Genomic DNA, 21,148 nt, shown 5'->3' with positions numbered 1-21,148 from the left:
GTCACCATGACTGACTCACACTGGTTTAAAAACCACCTAGTTTTAAAAACAGATTACGTGGGCATTGGGTTTATTACACCTTCAACGGTTATAAACACTAATAAACACATACGCTTTTTTTTACAGTTACACACTTATTTGTGTGCACTTACACATCTCCTTGCACCAGTCCGTAGACAGCATGTATGGTCCATCCGAAGCCTCCGAGTAAGACGATGACCAGGACAATGATGACTAGAGCAGGAAGTCCCCAGCCCAACAGGAAGTACAGCAGATATCGACGCTCTGTGTGCTCATCATTCATCACCAGAACTTGCCAGAAGTTCACCGCCTGTGGACACAGTTAGAGAAAAAAACTTGTGAACAGGACTGTAAATTTAAAAAAAAACAACAACAAAAAGCAAGTATCAGCCTCTTATTGTTCTCAGTAAAGGCAACATATCTTCACTTTTGGGGATTTTTTTCCATTTTTCTATGCTTATGAGGACATTTGATCCACATAGTTACTGAAGCTTGAAAACAAACACACACACACACACACACACACACACACACACACACACACACACACACACACACACACACACACACACACACACACACACACACACACACACACACTTTATAACACCCACAATAGCTATGTTTGCTTTGTAATCTGGCAGGCTTTGATATTCTCCTCCGTCAGATATAGCGAGCCCTTGATTGTTACATAAGAGGCTTTTCTGAACACCTGTTGGTTACAACACGGACACAATGTCTCATCCTAGTGCAAAGACTTCAACAGACAAAAGCTTATCTTCCCAACACAGATGTGAGTAAAAACACTGCAGAAGAGCAATGGTTAACGTTAAGTTTTAAAGTTGAACTCAAAACAAAACAGGTCTTCATTTTGCAAGCCTACTCTCTCTGTGTGAGGTTAAGACTGATGACCTCCACCTTCTCTAGCCTCACTAAGACAAAGACAAGACTATGACAAACCATGTAAGGAATTCAAGGAAACCAACAAGGACAAAAAAGATTTAGACATTATGGCTGAAGCAATTTAAAATTCCTTCTTTTCTTTAGAGTGATAAACATTTAAGCAACAGGTCAGTAGCTACAATGAATAACAGAGGAGGATGTTTGTGACTGTCCATCTGTTTGCAAACACTTAAGCAGGGCATTTGCACAGAGGGCACTGTGATGCAACTAATGACAGGAGGTTAAGAGATGCTGACCTCTCCCTTGGATAACCTATCTCCCCATAACCATAACCGTATTGTATAACCACTGACACAACAAACATTGCTGCACAAACTCACAACAATGAGCACAAACACACATATGCAGCTTGTGAAACCAAACTGCAGTTGTATAACAGCTTGACTGTGCTGCACGGAGACAATGGTGCGGTGTCAGTCACAATCAAGAACAGCCTTTCCTGTGAGCAGACTGGAGCCACTGAGATACAGTAAATGGATTATGGGTAACTTTGTGCTGAACTTTTTCCTCTGCAGCAGCTGCTTATTTCACTGACTGTTGCTACTGCAGCTATAAGAACAAGGCAATGTGTTACCAGGCTGGAAAACAGATCGATATGCTCGCTGAGTGGTTCGCCTGACGATTGACTATTCTTTTGTCATGCTGGTTGTTTAAAAGGCCAGTATACCCAATTTTTTTTCTCACTTGTTTTTATTTGTCACAATTTGAATATATGTGAGATTTCAATAAAATGGAAGTGAATGGAATCTTGAATACGGTTCTCACAGCACTGAAAATGTGTCTGATCAGAAACAATGTCTTAGATAGTCTGGATAACCCACAGTTTTTATTAGTCAGTGGATTATCCAGATTGTACTAGAGACTCTCTTGACTGTAAGAACTGTATTGTTATGTAATATTACGCAGCCACCCAGTAAGCTGATGTTGGCGAGCCTCTGTAGTCAAGAAAAATCTGGTCTGGATAGTCATTTAATTATTGGCCGTTTTCTGGCATTATGTCAGTGCATATTCCCCTGACCAACCATTGGTTGTGCAGATCCACACACCCACAACTGCAGTTATTGATTTAAGTGTTCTTCGTGGTCTGAGATGGGTTTCTGGCGCCCGCTCATATCAGCCACTTAGCTGGAAGCAGCTACCTGATAGGAGGGAAAAATGAGCGGAGAGACATCACGGGGTCGATACGGAGACGTCGGTGAGGACAAAGGGGCTTTAGTGCCACACATCAATGAAAGCCTGAGTGGAAGCAATATTTTCATTGTCAACTGCTATAGTTGCTGACAGAAAAGAAATGACTAGAGATAATTGTTGGCAGCGGTTTTACAGAACAAGAGCAATTTAAGAAAAAGTAAATCTCTGACAGTGTGTGAATGTAAGATTAAAAAAAATAATAATTCCCATGTGCTTTTTTTTTCTTAAATTTGAACTCACTGGGGTGAATTATAGTTTAATCCACTAGATCATATCAGCTCCACTATGATTCTAACCACTACCATGTGTGTCTAAATCCACTTTTTTAACGTCTAAATACATTTAATCTTGCTGTCAATTCTTTTCATCCAAATTCTAACACGTCTTAAACCACATGAAAGTCTTTAGCCTAATCCATCAACCTTGAGGATATCTCAGAGGTCATCTGGTAAACAATCTGATACCTTATGGAAAAACAGAAACCTAGCGTGCATACATTCAGCACTGCTCAGTCCCTGTATAACCTCTGGTGTGGTCAGTCTACATTAGCTTATTAAAAGGGCTAATCTCATAATACTCCACCAATAATAATATATGTGCCAGGAGAGATTATATCCACTACATAAACTATTATTATGTACACTTTCAAACGTCACAGGTTGTAAAAAGATTGAGGGGTGATGGAAACAAAGCAACAGTCAGTGGCTTACGCAAGAGGAGGACAACGAGAGGAAAAAAGGGGGGAGATGAGGAAGTTCATTTAGGGACAGGTCTCCTTGGGATATTGGTCCCGTACAGAATAAACTGCTCAAATGTGTGGCCCATGTTTATCTGGTAGAAAACTTTTTTACCCCAGTTTGAATGAGATTCTTTTTGTCTAGTTTATGGTTGAGTCGGACACAGAACAGTTTTAAGAGATAATGGGTTATAATTACATGGATCACATTCAATATTCATTATTGTTTTCATCAACCAGTGAATCTAGTGGATCAGTTGGTTTGCAGTAATTTCTAAGATCAATATGTGTGCCACCAACAAAAACCCCAATTAAATTTTTTAAAATGTCTTTCCCTTATAAGGAAGTTTACTAACCTCAAACAAATCTGTTAAATCAGGCTATAATACATATGTTTTATTCCTACAAAAATTTAATTGTGTTTTTATTATTAAAAAATCAATTAATTTTACTACGAGGAAGGATTTTGGGAAGGAGGATCAGCTGAGGTAAAGGGTCTATCCCTGGGGCAGCATTCTCCTCTAAAGCAGCTGATGAAGTGCTCCGGGACACATTCACCACATTCCTGTGCTCTCTCAGCTGGTCACAAGTCATCCATAGTCTCTCTGAGGGATTAAAATTGGCTTAGGCAAGATTTACACTGCTAGTTGAAAAATCATATTCTTTTCTTTGGCCTTGTGTGTGGCATGAATATGGCTTATCTTCTATCACTGCATTAACAATGAAAAGATAATAATAAGCAGAGAAAAAGATCATGTTCACGTTTCTGGTGCCAGTTAGACTCCCAGAAGCTGCCAGAGTATATGAAGCTTTAAAATCTTCATATGCGAATGTAAAGCTATGGGTCAGGTTGCCTGGTTGGCTTTGTTCTTGGCTATTGCGCCACAAAAAAGAGGCCAAGAAGAAGTAGACGCCAGATGGTCAAGAAGGGGGGTTGGAGGCTGTTGGGGTGAGGTGTTACTAAGTGGTACCAGTCTAGGGTCATAGGTCATGTTATGCAGCATTGTGGTACTTTCATCTCACCCTCTAATGAAAACCTGCCTAAGCCCACGTGGCGAAGGAATGAAGTTTCACTTCTTAATACGTTAAAAAAACACATGCTTCACATAAAGAACAAAAGAAAGAATGGGAACTCTGTTTGTGTCAAATCATGGGGAAAATAAGCCGGAGAGGAAATTTTAAAAACAGGTGTGCTTCATTAAAAATCATATTTCCTGTTCTTAGAGAAAAACCATACCTCTCTAAAAAACACACCTTTGTTGTTAAATACAGGAAACTACAGTGAAGAAATGACTTGATCTTAAATATTACAGCAACAAATATGTTGCACTATAGATCTTTGATCTGTATCTTTATCTTTGATCAACAAACTGACTTTATTGAGGCTTTCATGTTAATCATCAACACTGTTGAAAACCTAGTGAATAGACATTATTGTTGAGGTTTTCAGACTGAATAGACACACAATGAGTGACAATGTGTGACAATGTGATGCTGGTAAAGGGGTAAACCAATCTCCTCCTTGTCTATTTTTCCAGATGAATGAACACAAATGGAACATTTTCCTCATCTCTGCAAATATCAGAAAAATATGATATATATCACAGTCTAGCTGCATGGGACAATGGCAACAATGACAGCAAACACCTTTTCTAAATGAGCACTCTGTCTTTGGGGTATGTCCAGGTGTGATGGACCTGTTCCTGTAGAAATAATCTAAAGGAAATAATAATCTTTATGTCCAAATATCTCAGTTTAATGCCATAAGGAGCAAATGTTTTTAATCACCATGTAGGCTTTCTAGTGTTGCCTGATACATTTCATTACCTGTATAAGCATCCAAAAGAATTGACTGAGGTGGAAATAGTGAGAGAAGAGCGCCAGTGCAGCACAGCTGTCCTCTGAAAGCATTCGACCACGGAAAGCTGACACCAGGAAACAGATCTGTAAAGAAAGAAAGAAAAAACAAACAAATTTAAAAAATATGGCACAAATAATTATATGGTATAAAGAAGTATAATGAATTATGCCATTCACTGCTTGATTATCATGGTGATTATGTCACCTTGAAAGCAGTTGCAGCACATTTTTATGGCAATTACTGGATGTACACAATTTTTTCTATTTAGATAATGTGGTGACATTTTTTAGTATAGAGTAGCTGGAAAACACATGCACATAGATGCAGCATTCATTGCAGTGTCAGCAGGTCATTGAGCATGAAGCATTTTATTGCTTGCTATATAGTCTATGCATTTTTAAAGGAGGACGGCAGGATTCAGATACCCCCCCTCCCAAAGAGAGACATCCTATTCTGCAGACCTGTTACATCACCATGCAGTAAGCTACAGTATGCAGGCTGGAGCAAAAATAAAGACATCAACAACAAAAACAACAAAAATGTTCCTTTGGTGTCATCCCACATGTACAAAGATTTGTACAAATATGCGGGTGTTGCATTTCTCCAAATAACAGAATAAAGGGCACAACAGAATCTCACTGCAGAAAACAGCATGTGTGTGTGTGTTTGTAGAGAATCAGAGACTGGAAGAGACAGCAGGAGAGATAGGTAGAGAGATTTTTGTAGGCAGGAACATATCAGGGCCAAAATTCAATTTGTAACATTGGAAACCCATGAGGGAAGAAGAAAATACTGCTGCTCTTCTGTCCATCACAGAGCTTCATTAACCTTCGGCACTGAGAAAGTGTTGTGCCAACACAGCAAGGCGATTGTTACATAACCTGAAGCCTGTTGGCCTGTTGCCAGTGCCATGGACCAGAAAGAGGGTGAATGGAAGAGAGTAGGGAGTGAAGGGATGTGGGGTGAATGGTAACTTGGTGTCAAATGTTACATGAATTCATTACACTCAGCTGCCAGGGACATACAGTAGCAGAAACAGCTTCAGGTAAAGAAGGAAGGTTTAATTTTATATAACAGAGCCAAGGAAATGGTAATGAAGCAAGACGACAGTAGCAGTAGCAAGTCTGTCTCTATAGTAACCAGGTAAATAGGCATGTTGAGCAGTGACATGACCTGTTTTTTACACATATACATCCACACAGGGCTTATGTTTGTAAGACCTGTGTTGTGTTGAGGTTACTCTGCATACAGACTGATATTAAGTGACATGCCCTTTGGAAGACACCAAAAGTCCTACCAGTTTGAGTAAGGTGACATCAGCGTCTTCGCTCCTCAAATGTCCCCTCTCTGTGTGCTTTTTCACAGTGTTCTTTGTGTTTCATTTCAATTTTTGTCTCTCTCTCTTCCTCTTCCCTTCCTTGTAATTTTTTTCCCCTCTTCCCATTTTGGAGACTTAGCAGGAAAAACCCCAAATGATCAGTCCTGGATTTTCCAGCTTTTACTAACCCTGTCGAGTAAGTGGAAAAGTCACGGCCTTTAAAGAAAAATAAGAATCATGAGTCAGTTTCCTATTCATGCTCCAAACCCTGCAGGGTGTGAGTGGGAGGGATGGCACAGGAAGGAAACTCGTGCCTGAACTGCCTGGAATCGGGCCTGAGAGGGAAGCTGTTCAGGTAGCTTATGGGAACAAAGATTAAGCTGCAGGTCTGTGTGTTTTTGGCAGAGGGCAGCCTCATTTGGCCAAAGGCACAGCGTGACACACCATATACTCCCTCAAAGGCAAAACAATGGGGAAAGTACCCAGTGAGAAATACAAAATAAACTGCAGGACACTATACACATAATCATGAGCAAACATGCATGTATGCATTTTTGTGTAACATTAAGAGCTCTAATTTTTTTAATGAATTCAAGCACTGGGCACCAAGCCTGGCAAAGTCTGCCATGTGCAACAGGGGTGGCAGCATGCATACACAGCACAGCTTTGTGCAATGCATCCAAACAAATTACTAAAACCTTTCATGACAAACTCTAACAGCCACAGGGATAAGTATCAAATTACTGAAACTACTGACCTGTAGTGAATCGATGACATAACTGGTTGAGAAAAATTGTCATGTTGGGAAGGCAAAGGGCTTAAACGTGTGTGTGCAGTGGCTTGAGTGGACTCTTTAGCAGGTGGTTGCCCCTCAGATGTGCATGTATCTCTGTGTTTGTGTCCTCCATGGACCTGAGCTTTGAAATACCTGGCTCAGGCCAAGGCTAGAAAACCAGGTAAACAGGTATAGTGAGCCACGTTTGGTGAGCCACTAGGTGACAGGGCTTATTCCATAAAGATTTCATTTGATTACAGACAGTCTGCCGGCCATCTGCCTTTTCAAAAGGCCCAAAGATAAGCAATCTCACAGAAAGGTACACACACAAGTGCACTCTGATAGGAACTTGACACGACTTTTTATTGCTTTCGTGTTTTTATTGTTTTGGGGTCTGGCTAATATATCACACTTCATATCATGTGGCTAAAATTAAACACAGGGCATGAAACTATACATTAAAAAAATATCACTAAGTTATAGGATCAAGAGTTTTTTTTCATATGTGAGATTGGTTGTTAATGAACATAGGTCTACAAGTTCTTTGTAAATATGCATAAGACTGCTGTTGCTATTGGCAGCAGGAGCACTGCCACAGCTGCTTTGAAAGCAGCAATCAGATCTTTGCTGTAAAATGCTCCCATTACCAGATATTTTGTATTGATTAATGTTTCCAATGAGGGTTCAAAAGACCAGATTTCAGAGGAAGAATAAACTGCCTTGTTAATGAAACCACAGCAGTGAAGACTCTATTCTAAAACTGGAATGAGAAATTTGGTGTGAGAGAGATAAGGGAGTTATCCACCCGTCCTGTAGATAATTACACTTAGGACTAACGAACTGAATGTTTAACTAGACAAATGTCACATTGCACAGCACTAACTGAACACTAAAACAAAAGAGGGAGAGGTAGGGTGTTTGCAAAGGGGAGGTTTTATGACACAGAGGACTGATCCTTCACACATTCATCAGTAACTGTTCAAATTATCAGTACTGATGCGCAAAGTACATGAACTAATTAACTGTGAAGGCTTGGACATATCTAAACTATAGCCATTAATTCTGGGATGGTAAAACCCATTTCACCTGTTGCTTGAGCTTTGTTGAGGAAACAACAGAGTACAGAGACTGCTATAATTTGAGCCACTGAGAGTAGTCTGTGTTCAGGTCAAGCTCTGCGGTTTTGGAAGATATGCTACTCTATGTCATAGGGTCAGGATTTATATGAATATGGCCTTTGTGGAGGCCTATTATCTGAGGTTAGCTAAGTAGGTATGGAGGTCATGGTTATAACTGTGGCTATTGTTCAGCCTACTGTGAAAACAACACAGGTACATGTCAGGACTGTTGTAATGATGACCTGCCAGAGGGAATAGGTTAGCAGGGTGGTTAGGTGAAAGGTGTGGATGTGCCTATCTACTGTTCTGCCCTTTATCCCCAGGTCTCCCTCTCTTTTGTGTAAAACACTGGGAGTCGACCTGTCTAGACCCTAAGGCTACAGACTTATTCATAGCAAAGACTGGGAGGTGTTGCTGGAACACTAAGTACAAGTCATGGCAGTGCGGATTGTGTTATGTGTGTGCTTGCGTGCTCTTGTGTCTGGTAAAACAGGAACAAACCAAAGCACAGAGGCCTTTGAGAATAAATATAAGGAAGTAGAAAATAAAGCTGCTCTACTACATAATGGTTTTGTGGCCTTGTCTTGCCCTAGATCTTTAGCCTGAACTGTTGGTCCATCTCCTATAAGATAAATTTTCCAATCAGAGAACTTCCTTTTATTTTGTGGCCCTTAAGCAGATGAGAGATTGTCAGTTCACTGTTGTTGCTTTTGTTCCAGATCTACTACTGCCTTGAGAATGATTCTGTTTATCTGTAGACACAATTTAAAATAATATTGATATGATATGAAGGTCTGACATGAACAAAATGCATTTTTTCAAACCGTGGGAAATGATACAGAGGCTGATGGCAAACTGCTATACTGCCAAATTGCCTTCTAAAAAATTTAAAAGATGCATTATTAACAATAAATCTATATAAAATAAAGTACAAAACAAAATAAAGTTATCCACTGTACATCAAATAATAGTAATAATGTACTTGTCAGACCTAACAAAGGAGAGAAATACTGCAACACCAAATGGCAAGGATAAAAAATAATATTTGGTGCAACTGCTTTGTATGGCTGGTGGCTGCAGCCCTCGTCCTCCCAGTGAGTTTCGCTGCTGATCGATAACCCTGTGTGCTGCTGTGTACCAGTGTGGCTAAAAATAGCATCTGCCTGATGCATTACATCACTGAGGGAATGGGGCCTTAGCTGTCAGCCTGCCAGATGATCCATCTAGACTTGTGTCCAAAACACTTAACCGCCACCTCTCCCCTCCTCTAGGCTTCCTCAAGCCATCCTCTTCTTCAACCCCCAACTCCCTCTCCATCCTTTGCTACACCCTGCATCTCATCTACCCCTCTCCCCCCTCCTCCTCCTTCTCCTCCTCCTTTCTCCTTCACCTCCCCCTTCTCTCTAACAGCTACCGGTCTGATCTAGCTGGTTCCAGCCTCAGCCTGCACCCTGGGTGTTTCCTCTTAAGCCTTTGTTCAGAAAGAGATAAAGCAAAAGAAAAGGAAAAAAGAGAAATATAAGACAACCACTCCACCCTCACACTCTTCATCATTTTGTCACTGGAGCAATGCATTCCTGTCAAGCAACATCACTATCAGACATACCAACTCTCCTCCTGCACGGCTGAGCGATCTATTAAAAAAACTGAAGTGAAGCCAGCTTTGATGTGTACAACTACAGATTTATGTATATGTTACAATTAATGTCGTTTTAAATGTAGCAATGTGACTAGCCAGCAATTTTCATTTCAGTGCTACTGACTGTGTGTTAATGAGGAGGCCATTTATTTTTTTGCTTTACAGTATATGCAGGCATCATCGTCTTCTCACGTGCTGCAGCCTCTCAGTTTGTGCAAGCATGTTGTTTATGTGCTAAAGGCGCCCAGGACAGGCAGTTGCAAGAAGCAGGTCACATGGGGATGGCTGATAGCTGGGTTAGTGGGCCAGTGTATGTGGAGAAGGAGGTAATATATGTGAGGTGATTTAACATTTGCTGACAAGAGGTGAGATTGTTGAAATAAAAGGAGAAAACAAAAACACATGAGACCAACGTGGGATGCACGTGTCCCAGTTGAGCAGGAAAAATATCTTAACGGCGTCAAGTGTCTAATGCCACATTTTGAGAGCACCGTCCAGGACATAGCTAATGATGTCATGTCTTTCATATTTTGAGACTCACTGGATGGTTTACCACAACATATCCTGTGTGCGTGCTAATGAGCTATCTTACAGTAAGTGTTTCTTTGAATTTTTGTTTTTTAATAGCATGTTCAGTTGCTTAAGGTCAGAATGTAGAAGTAAAGTTCACAAGTGTTTTGGGTTGAACCTCAGGTTGAGGCTTACTTGCTGAGCCAGCTGTTGGCAAATAAACACCCACTCCCCTTTGGTTTGTTTCACATCCAAACAACCACAACACTGCTTCTACATTTGCTTACGTGAGCACATACAGCGATAAAGTAATACCATGCCTACGTGACTGTGTGAAACAGGAAGGGACATAATTGGGAGCGACTATCACGCATTCTGAGTGACATATTCCCAGAATCAATAATAACCTCAGAGCCTGCAGGTTTTGGACTTCCAGTTTAATGCTGTGTGACACAACAATAGGGGACTGTCAGCACTTTGAAGTTTACAGTTTCAAACCAAGGAGCATCCCAGACCTGCTCTGTGTAGTTTGATCATTTAAATAAAAAAGCCAATGAGATAAAACAATCTGTATAAACTGTACAGTATGTATTCCTGCTGTGTCATGTTCCATAAGTCTAAAAGGTTATGCACGAAATCAGTGCAAATTCCTAAATTGCGTTTTGTTAATTACAATTTTCTCTGTAGTGTAGTAGAGACATGTGCAAACTAAATGTAATGACAATGTCTCATCATAATTAGTTCCATAGTGACAGCACATGTAAATAGAAACTGTTTCTAATGTTATTTTTGATATTGCTGCATCTCCCATCAATACTCATGAATCTCAGCAGTACCACCCACATGAAGCACATTTAGCTGCATTCCAGCAGGCCTCTTCTCATTTCTCACATTCACATTTGAGTCAAAGAGGGTCTGTTGCTGGAAACTTTCAGCTGCTTTTCAACAGGGCTACTTTCAAGACGCCTCTTAAATTTCCTTCCTCAGCATCTGGTGTGAGCCATTCTGGTGACCAAGACAGAGAACTCTTTGCGCTGTAAGACACTCGTGGATGCATGTGCACACACATAGCTACACAAACACTGCAACCAGCTGCTCAAGGTCAGCTCCCTAAACACACACGCTCAGTGGGTCTTTGCTCTACCACAACTGTTTGTGTGCACACATACTGATGTGAATACATGATGTGGGTATGCATCAACCCACATATAGAAATCCACTGGCATGGGGTGACTATTATACATTTTCTCTAGGCTATTCTAAGTTAACAGACAAAATACCACATAGTAAAACATGATAGAAACATGGCTACCTTTTGCCCAAATTCACAAAAAAGGTGGTGATTATTTACTTTAAAGAGAGACTACAGTAGCACAGAATGATGTGTCTTTATTGTATGGTTGCCAAGGATTTGCAGTCTCAAATCAATACACAAAATGTAATGCAATGGATAGTGCAATGGATGTGACATGTCTTCTTGATATATGCACAAGTATGCTCAATTTGACAGCGTGATGTGGCTTACAACACAGTTAAACAATTAAGCTGTTTGCAGGAAGAAAGCTGTTTGCACACAGATTTGCTCTTTTGGTGACTTGTTACATCCCTTCCAGATCAGTAGTACTTTTCATGCTTCAACTGGTTATCAGTCAGGTAAATGCAAATCTAATCATATTGATTGAAAGCCTACAGAAAACTACATGGACCCACCAAAGCAGCCTCATCCACTGCAGTCCAACAGGCCATCGATCTAGGAGCGATCCCTTCCATGCAAATTGGCTGATCTACAGCAGCTCTCAGTTTCTTTCAATGTGCATTCGTAAAGTCAATCGATTTGTGAAGATTCTGAGATAAATACTTTAGGCTTAATTCATGCTGCTTCTGCACACACACTAGACTATACAGTACTATGTGCTTTGGTAGCTCACTGCGTTACTGAGACTTAATCAGAGCGACAGTTGGCCCTCTTCAACTATCATATCCAAAATTAGATAAGACTAAGATTAATGTTATGGTTGTAGTTTAACCTTAAAGTATTTTTTTGATTTGTATATATCTACCTAGATGACTCAGTACTAGATGACCGCTTGTTTGGCTGTTCGGATAAGGGGGATTTTTTTTTTATTTTTTTTATTTTTTTTACAGCTTAGACATCTGTAAAAGTGAATTCATTATCAGAACATCTCCTACTGGATAACAGCGCAGCAGTGTCTTAGTGTGCTCCAAAAAGAAAGCACTAGTCATAAAAAAAGAGTAAAACTCTAGGGACTCATTGATTAGGCACTTCATTCACATCTGCTGTTGCACTTGGCTCTGGCTGTGGAGCTACAGAGACCTCTACAGGTTACTGTGGCCAAGAGCTGAAGGCTGAGTGAATGTATTGGATGTTATGTGTTTTTCTGAGTGTGTGTTTGTATTGGTATTTGCTCACAAGGCCATCTGTGCACACTTATATATGTTTGTGCATCCATTAATGCAAGCATAAGCATGTGTTTTATATCCACTGCATCGAGGAGTGGGCTGGTAAACAGTGTGAACAGCATTTGAATATGTTTTTTTAATGCTGACTGTACATGAGCATATTCACACACATTTGATGGTGTATATGTGTTCATCAGTGTGTGTGTTTAATGTATTTGTCATATAGATATGTTTTGTTTGTGAGCTAATGCACTCACAATCAGCGGTGGGCCTGCTGTTCATCATGTCACTCCAAATATTAAATCATGCTCAGAATGAGACTGAGAGTCAAGATTCAAGCAAAGCTAGAAACAAAGCTGACAAAGTAGACTGATTACAATTTGCCAAGATAAAGCGATAAGCCAAGAACAAAAGATCTTTTTATAGATTCAATTCAATTTGATTACACCGTCCCCCATTTCCTTCCTCCATTCAACATCTCCTGATTCTTCCATTAAGCTGGCATCACAATAGAAGAATCTTCAATCTTGCACAATGTAGCTCAACACAGATAACATTAATGCTACAGTAATATGCTGTGTTATATTACAACAGGTGAAAAAATCGTGTTCAATCTAACCTATAAAACCTAGGTTATCTATCTAGGGTGAAAAAATCCACTGAGCTCAATAGTTTCAGGGTAAATCATGTTTTCACTCCTCTAAACCTCCAAAGTTCACTCCACTCTACACACAAAGGTCTGCCAAGGCAAGCTATCAAACTCCAAAAATAGAACAGGATACTGCAGACTTCTCTAGCCCCCACTTTGTTTATCATTCATGGTGTCAGCAGCCCTGTTTGATAAAGTCCTTCATGGCAAACAGGATGACCCCGCTGAATCAGGTAACAGTGCCGGCTGCTACAAAGTATGGAAAGTACAGCAGGCTAACAATGGTGGCTGTTGGATTTTCAACAGTTTTTCTTTGTGCTAATACATTTACTACCTACAGGCCTTATAAATTATTACTCCTTCATACTGGCTTAAGATTACAGGAATACTAGCAACTGTTAAATGACACAAGCCCTGGACTTGACTTGCCAAAAGAAATGTTCCTCTCAGATATCCATCTGTTGATTGTATTATCTTTACCTACTGAAGCGGGTAATTGATGAGAAGTCAATGTGTTACAGCTTAAGGGATGTACTAGGTCGTATATGCTTTACTGACAGATTTAATGCCTAATGCACAGGAAGTTTTTGAAATATTGATTTAAAATAATATGAAAGTATACAGCATATTGTAGCTGAATAGCCATGTTTTTCAATACTTTCTGGATACAAATCTTTACTGTATTTATATTTCTTTGAGTTGTGCTGTGAATGATCTAATCTAATACAAATGCTGAAAATTGCTATTTTGTTTGATGTACTGTACTCAACACAGCGACTTGTAATACTGTCAAATACTGTGTATAACTGAAATATTCAGTCACCCCAGAAATAACCACCAAGGCATTGACAGCTTGTTTGATTTGCTCTTGGATATGTGCTGATAGGCTACTGTGGCCTCCTGTTGCTGTTTACTGTGCTTTTTCTGGAAATAGAGGAAAGTTCATGTTTCTAGGGTCACCAGCTGATAAGACAACACACATTTGGCAAAAATGAGAGTGTAACTTCCATAGTCCAAAAAGGCCAGAGTCTGGTGCATCACATCTGATCGTTAGGAAACCATTATGATTAATCCAGTTTAAATTGCTCTTACATATGAAGAAATCAAAAATCCGACCAGTGACCACATACACTCACACATTGCTTGAAACTTATGCAAAAGTACATTAAACAGAAATTATTAATTCTGCAAATACTATACTGCTGAATGGTATTATGTCCTTACTATCCATTACACTAATGAGCAAAATGAATTGAAGACTGAATTGAATCACTATAATATTACTGATCAATAGTTTACCAAGAAAATCTGTACTGGATATACAAGGGTGATCTCTGTGTCTGTGTCTGTGTGTGTGTGTGTGTGTGTGTGTGTGTGTGTGTGTGTGTGTGTGTGTGTGTGCGTGTGTGTGTGTGTGTGTGTGCTACATCCTAATGGCCACCCCATAATGTAATCTAGATAAGACTGATGTCTGACCACCCTGGTAGATAAATAACTAGAGCATTTCATGAATAGCTACTGCATTTAAGGCTCTGTATTTGTGCAAAGGTATGTGGGTGACAGCTGCAGAGGAGGTTACATTTCCATCACAACTCAAATTAAATTGATGATGTCGCACCTGTAAGACTTGTGTAAACAGTCTTTCATGAAAGGGCCTTATATCTGATGACAAAAAATGAATTAATTTATGAAAAAAAGTGAAGAAATAAAGAATGTAAATTATACAGCATTTTCACAACCTGTTGCACTATGGGGCAACATATCTCGTGCTCTACTGTGAGGATAATTGATAGCAAGAGGGTGACAGGATACACATTTTTACCAAATGCAGAGGACAGTAATGCAAATGTGTAGTACATGCATGCTATTGCTATATGAAGTCTGTCATTTTTATGCTGTTCAAGTAATGGACACTTGTGGTCCAAGAAGAATATGAGTCAACATTAACATGCATTTAACAAATGCAGGTTCCAAAATATATACAAAAATATGATTTGCAAATGTTTTATGAGGAATGTTCAGCACATTTGTTATTGCTAAAGGATACACACAATGCGTTCTTGTGAGAAACACCAAATGTAAACAAATAGGAACTCCACAGGGTATTTTTAGGGACTTGCAGTAAGGCCACTGTTGATGATATTAAAATATGACAAAAATGGTCCTGGCAGAAATCCCTGTGTTTGGTGAGTCTTTAAGAGTCAGTAGGCTGTCTACAACCAGTTTAGGGGAAAGCAACATCAAAACTGATGAGTCACACAGGATGTGCTCGGTCACTTCCACTGGGATAACGAGAGGGAGAGGCTGAGACAAAGTGAGATAGTCTTTTTGTGGCTCATAATGTCAGAGCTCCCAGCTAAGCCCAGCAGCAGCCAGAATGATAAAGGGGACAGAGAATAGAAATAGGGACATCAGTCATCATTTTGAGAAATAAAGCTGAGGTGAGAGCAGAAAGAAGCCGCAAGGACAGATGAAAGTGAAACAGGAAAATGAAGACATGAAAGGAACTTTCTGAGAGCATAAATACAGCTTTTTACTTTGTGTGGTTTATCTTTGTTTTTCAGTATCAGACAACAGACACAGGGGAGTCAAGAAGGGCACAATGAATGCTGAGTGTTGTATAAAAGAAAGATCCTCCTGTATTAGCAGAGATGGGTCAGATGATGAGGAGGTGAGTCAGGGAAAGCACTACGCACAAGGTGGTGGACCAGCTAGTGAAGCGTAATGTGAGTCTCCCAAGAGGCCTTCTTCACCTCTCCACTGTTCTGTCCACACACACACACACACACACACACACACACACACACACACACACACACACACACACACACACACACACACACACACACACACACACACACACACACACACACACACACACACACACACACACACACACACACAGTAACACAGGCATCGACTGCTGTTACTTTATACCGTTCCATCAATTGCCTGCCATTAGCTTGGGCTGACACAGTAAAGAGCTTAGAATTGCATTAAAATCAACAACATGTAATACACTGTATCTTGCTGTTCATTTCTTAATAACTACAAGAAAAAATAACATTGTAAGACTACAGAGTAAAGAAAAGTCAAAGCATTAATGGCCCTTTTCTTTATCATATTTGTTAAAATTAAACTGGACGAAACTATTGGAAGGGAGAAGAAAACACTGAGAAAAAAACAGCAGTCCTTCCTTCTTTTAGCTTTTCTTTTTTGTCTTCAAACACATGCTGGGCTAAGCACAGAAAAGGATAAGATAGGCGTATTCTCTGATGTCAAACAGAGGGGTAGACACATAAAAACTCTCCCTCTGTTTATTGATTTAATGATTGATTGGCCATGATGGGAACAGATAAACTTCCTCAGGAAAAACAGAGTCACTCACTTTGTTTACAAAGACTTGGATGTGTGGCTCTCACGTTCTACAGACAAGGACACAGTAAGGTCTTGGATTACGCAATTCATCCGCTTTCCTTGGGAGCTGAGTAACTGCATGCACGCTCCTCAAAAACCATACCGCCCCCACATATATATACACGCTGACGACAAACAGGAAATTTTAGGAATTTGTGCAGCAATCAGACAGTTTCTTTATTCTTCTGAAAGACGGGAAGTGAGGGTGTGGGTGTTGTGTCAGGGGTTAGGGTTTAGTGTGCTGTATGTGCCTGTGGACTCAGTAACAAAATTCTGAATGCTGGAGCCGGTCCCAGAGTTACCCGGAAATCCTTTATAACCAGAACTAAGAGTCACCTAAACACCTCCTAGGAATAAAACACTGGAACCACTGGGATAAACACTTAACTGAGTATGTGGGAATGTCTGTCTGATTCGTGGAAAGCTGTTGAATCACAATGGATGAGAAATTAAATTGTTTTTTTTGCAATAAAGATGGAGATGAGATTTCCTTTCTCACACTAGCAGTTGAATGTGTGTTTTTAAGCACACACGAAGCTGTACGTTTTATAGTGTAAGTGACACTCAAGGTACAGCATACAGTACTACAGGAGAATTATAAGTTCTTTGGAAGTTCCTGGAAGTCTTTCCTGGAAACAACTATGGGAATATGCTTGGCATTGGTCTGAAGGCAAACACTGATGACTTTAATATAAGATAAACTGTGAATGTGGTGAGAAATTGCTTGAGGTGCCACATTACAGGAAAAGAAGAGACAGGGTGTGCAAATACAACAAGAAATGAGATAATCAGCCATCTAGTTTGTTTTAATGGAGGCATCAACCCATAAATGTTCATCAAATGTGTGACCTGTCTCTGCTGTATATTTTGGTAAAATGAATGCAAAATTATGTAAAACAGTAAAACTACATGTGCGTGTATTTGAGACCACATACAACTGTAATTCAAGTCAAATTGCTGGTCATTTGATAAGCCCTAACATGACACACGCACGCACGCACGCACGCACACACACACACGCACGCACGCACGCACGCACGCACGCACATACACACACACACACACACACACACACACACACACACACACACACACAAACAGACGTACAGATGAGGTTCACTTACACAGTACATATGCACTGGGTAAATTTCCACTCTACACAGACAATCTTCAGTTGTCTTGCTGAGAAGAGGGCAAACTGCTGGCCAGAGCCTGTCAACGCACTACCTCTGATGTGACAAAGTGGCACACACACACAAACACAAACACACACACACACACACACACACACACACACACACACACACACACACACACACACACACACACACACACACACACACACAAACACACACACACACACACACACACACACACACACACACACACACACCACCATGGTTTAAAGTGAGAGGACTCTCCCTGGAGGTGGTGGAAAGAACAAATCATTATTTTCTCTCGGTAGGTGGCCGACTGTATCATTGTCAGTGTCTGCTCTCTGTTGCCCCGTGTGTGTCTTGATACCAACACAGATCAGTTCCAACCTGTTTGACCTCCTGACACCTTCAAAAACCTGCTTCTATGACTGAAATAATGTTGGACAAAAAATAAGTAAGCCTACAGAATATAACTAGTATTGTACAGTCAGAGTTACAGTACTTTTCTTAAAGCTCCAGATAAATGTTAGACTTCTGGATGTACATTGGATAGAAAACACTGGGAGTATGCTACAGTTGCAGTTTCAAGAAATTTGAGGTACATTTTCTGGTTTTCCTGAGTTGCAAAAAGTCACATTGACACCTATAGTTAAAAAAAGCTTGAGATGGAACAACAGAGACTAACTTGCTGTTTTGGTAGCCTTACCAATTGATGTGGCACTGAGCAAATAATGAATTAATTTTCATTTTTCAGTTGCATAGGGACAATGAAGATGAGATTAATAGCCTTTTTTGAGTGGCTCACAGAAAAGGGCATTTGCAAAACAGCTATTGTTGCTGTAGCTTATTTTCTTCTAATTTATTCTTTGACAAGAGATGATGTCAAAATATGTGATGCCTGAAAGTAAATATAAGCATGAGATGGAAAATAGAGGAGCAAATGATGATGAATGAACCAAATGCATTTTGTTTGGAACTGAGGTCATATTGCACTAATCTTGCAAGTCTGCCTAATGTTCTCCTTTTGTCCTGCCAGCTCATTTCTCTCTTGTTTGTGCTTATACTCATGTTCGTTTACTTTGTTAGTGGTTTCATAGCTTAATGTGATACCCTTGGTACCATCAAGTCTGTTACATTTTCCACATGGAAATTAATGAAGTGAAATGACAGTGGCTGCACATATTGTGACAGTAAGACAATTAAAAGGTACATAATCATAAATTGATCCATGAATCGCCACCTTTTACATCTCCTCCACCTGCTCTCTACTCTCAGAGTCTCACTGCGGAGTGGGATATTATTCTAGTTCTATCTCGCTGACTGTAGCTGTTGCAGAGAGAAATAAATCAAACCAGCAGCATTAATTTTCTGCCCACAGAGGGCAGCGTCAGTGACTAATTACAATCCAGCCACCATAGATGGAGAGTCCTCTTCTGTCAGAGGTGGTGGGAGCTTGACCTGACAGTTCAAATCAATGATGAGGCGTGAGCAAGGCTGAGACCCACAAGTTCAGGAGACATTTCTGTCACAGTGATTACACATCTTAGATCAACGATGCAAGATCCTTGGACCTCTTAATACAGACATTTAACATTAATCACTTCCTAATGCCTACCCTTGACGGTAAATATAATCCTGTGGAGCATTACAAATTCAAAAAGATGCAAGACTACCAATGGCATGTCACGTGACTGACCATGTAGTGCTGTAGCAGCAAAAGTAATAGCCTCAGTTTTACTGAGGTGTGGACTCCAAGGAATCCTTACTGACATAGAGGCATCTTATTGTAAATGGGATCATACAATAAGAACAGTGACAGCGTGCATAATGCATATGATAGTTAGGCCAAAGACTAAATGGATTATACTTATCCTTTCACCAATAGCATCTAAATCCACTGAATATACAGAAAGTGTGTCTGCTACTTTGTTTTATAGCGTACTATATAACCATTGGGAAAAGTTTAGGAAAGTCTACTTTACTGACAGCCAGAAACTAAAACCTTAAATATAGCTCACCTAAAATACAAAGATATAGCTTATCTCCAATAAGATGTGAAAGGCTATTCTAAAAAAAAAAGTCAAAGCAGTTACTAAACAGATCTTGCAGTGAGATCGTCTCATCAATTGTTACGTTTTAGCCTCATACCAACTGCATATATGCGCATACATGTTTTAACAGTGGAAGTTGACTGATAAGGCATATTCAGTCCATTCAATGATCCATTTGACCATCTCGTTGGTTTTTCAGTAAGAACTATGGATAGTTGATGTGTTGGACACAAAAAAAGGTTACAGAAAGAGGAGACCAGGGAAGAAGCAAAAGTAGACTTGACCGACAAATCTGCTCCTAGAGATTCATATAAAAGGGAAGTTACATTTGTTTACGTCTGTTTCTAGCTAGCCATTCCAGATCTAAGACAAAGTGCATAGTTAAGTGAACACAATGACGTCAACAGGTCTATTTTAATTCAGCACATCCTGCACCGTGAGCCCATCATCACCTCCAAAATATTTCCAGCAGTACCAGACAACCACTTAGAGGGTACATCTTAATACCAGAGTGTACATTCAGATAAGCCTTCAGTTTGACAGTCTGGCACTCAACCAGGCCTTCATCAGCTGGCCTTGACCAGAAGGCCACAGAAAAACACGTATGTATTTTATAAACTATAGCACAATCTCAGACACGTGCGAACAAGGCCTTAATATACAGTACAGTATCAACAAGGAAACAGAACAGGACGGAATTTTCCATCCAAAACCCTTTTAGGTTCAGGGGCTCTCTCTGGGCCATAAACAGGTTGAGCCTGAGGTGGTTAGCCCCCAACGACAGTCTGCTTTAGTAGGGGCTCATGTTTGTCAACCAAAGAGACGGGGGACCAGTGGAAAATTACCAGTCCCGCACTCGGTCACGCACACACATACACACACACATGGTCAGGACCAACTGAGAGATTAACCTGCAGCCGCATATCTATCTCGCTCATTGCTTATGTGACAGCTTGCGTTTTTAATGGGTGAGAGTGCGGGGGGCATGGTTGCGTTGTCAGGACGCATTGGCCCGCAAACTACGCAACCAATGACATTTGATGATGTTTTTTTCACATCTATGCACATTTCCAAGAAAAAGACCTGTGCCATGTTTGGTGGCCAGTAAGAGAGGTTGGCTGCATACATATGTGTGTGTGTGTGCACATGTAAAAGACGTTAATAAAAATGAGAAAATGCATGTGTGCTTTCTTCTATTTTTCAGTCAGTATTTTTATATGCACTTGTGAAAGTGAAGGTGTGTGTTGCACTGCAGACACATCACAGCTGTGTTAATGTATGTGAGCTACCAATCAACCAAAATGGGATTAATGTCTCTATA

At 40.2% G+C, this 21,148-nt stretch overlaps 1 protein-coding gene across 1 annotated transcript in view; it reads right to left on the bottom strand.

Moving 5' to 3' along the window:
* Positions 1-21,148, bottom strand: part of adgrv1 (adhesion G protein-coupled receptor V1) — a 95,864-nt gene that overhangs the window by 22,583 nt on the left and 52,133 nt on the right. The window contains exons 89-90 of the mRNA XM_062416710.1: positions 4,739-4,855; positions 153-331 (exon numbers count right to left, since the gene is read on the bottom strand). Coding sequence (XP_062272694.1) covers positions 153-331; positions 4,739-4,855 — 296 coding nt within the window. The remainder of the gene's footprint in view (positions 1-152; positions 332-4,738; positions 4,856-21,148) is intronic.

The sequence above is a fragment of the Scomber scombrus genome, chromosome 4 (genome assembly GCF_963691925.1).
Source record: "Scomber scombrus chromosome 4, fScoSco1.1, whole genome shotgun sequence".
NCBI lineage: Eukaryota > Metazoa > Chordata > Actinopteri > Scombriformes > Scombridae > Scomber > Scomber scombrus.
The sequence above is the reverse complement of the archived record's forward strand: the minus strand, read 5'-3'. Positions and strand labels throughout refer to the sequence as shown.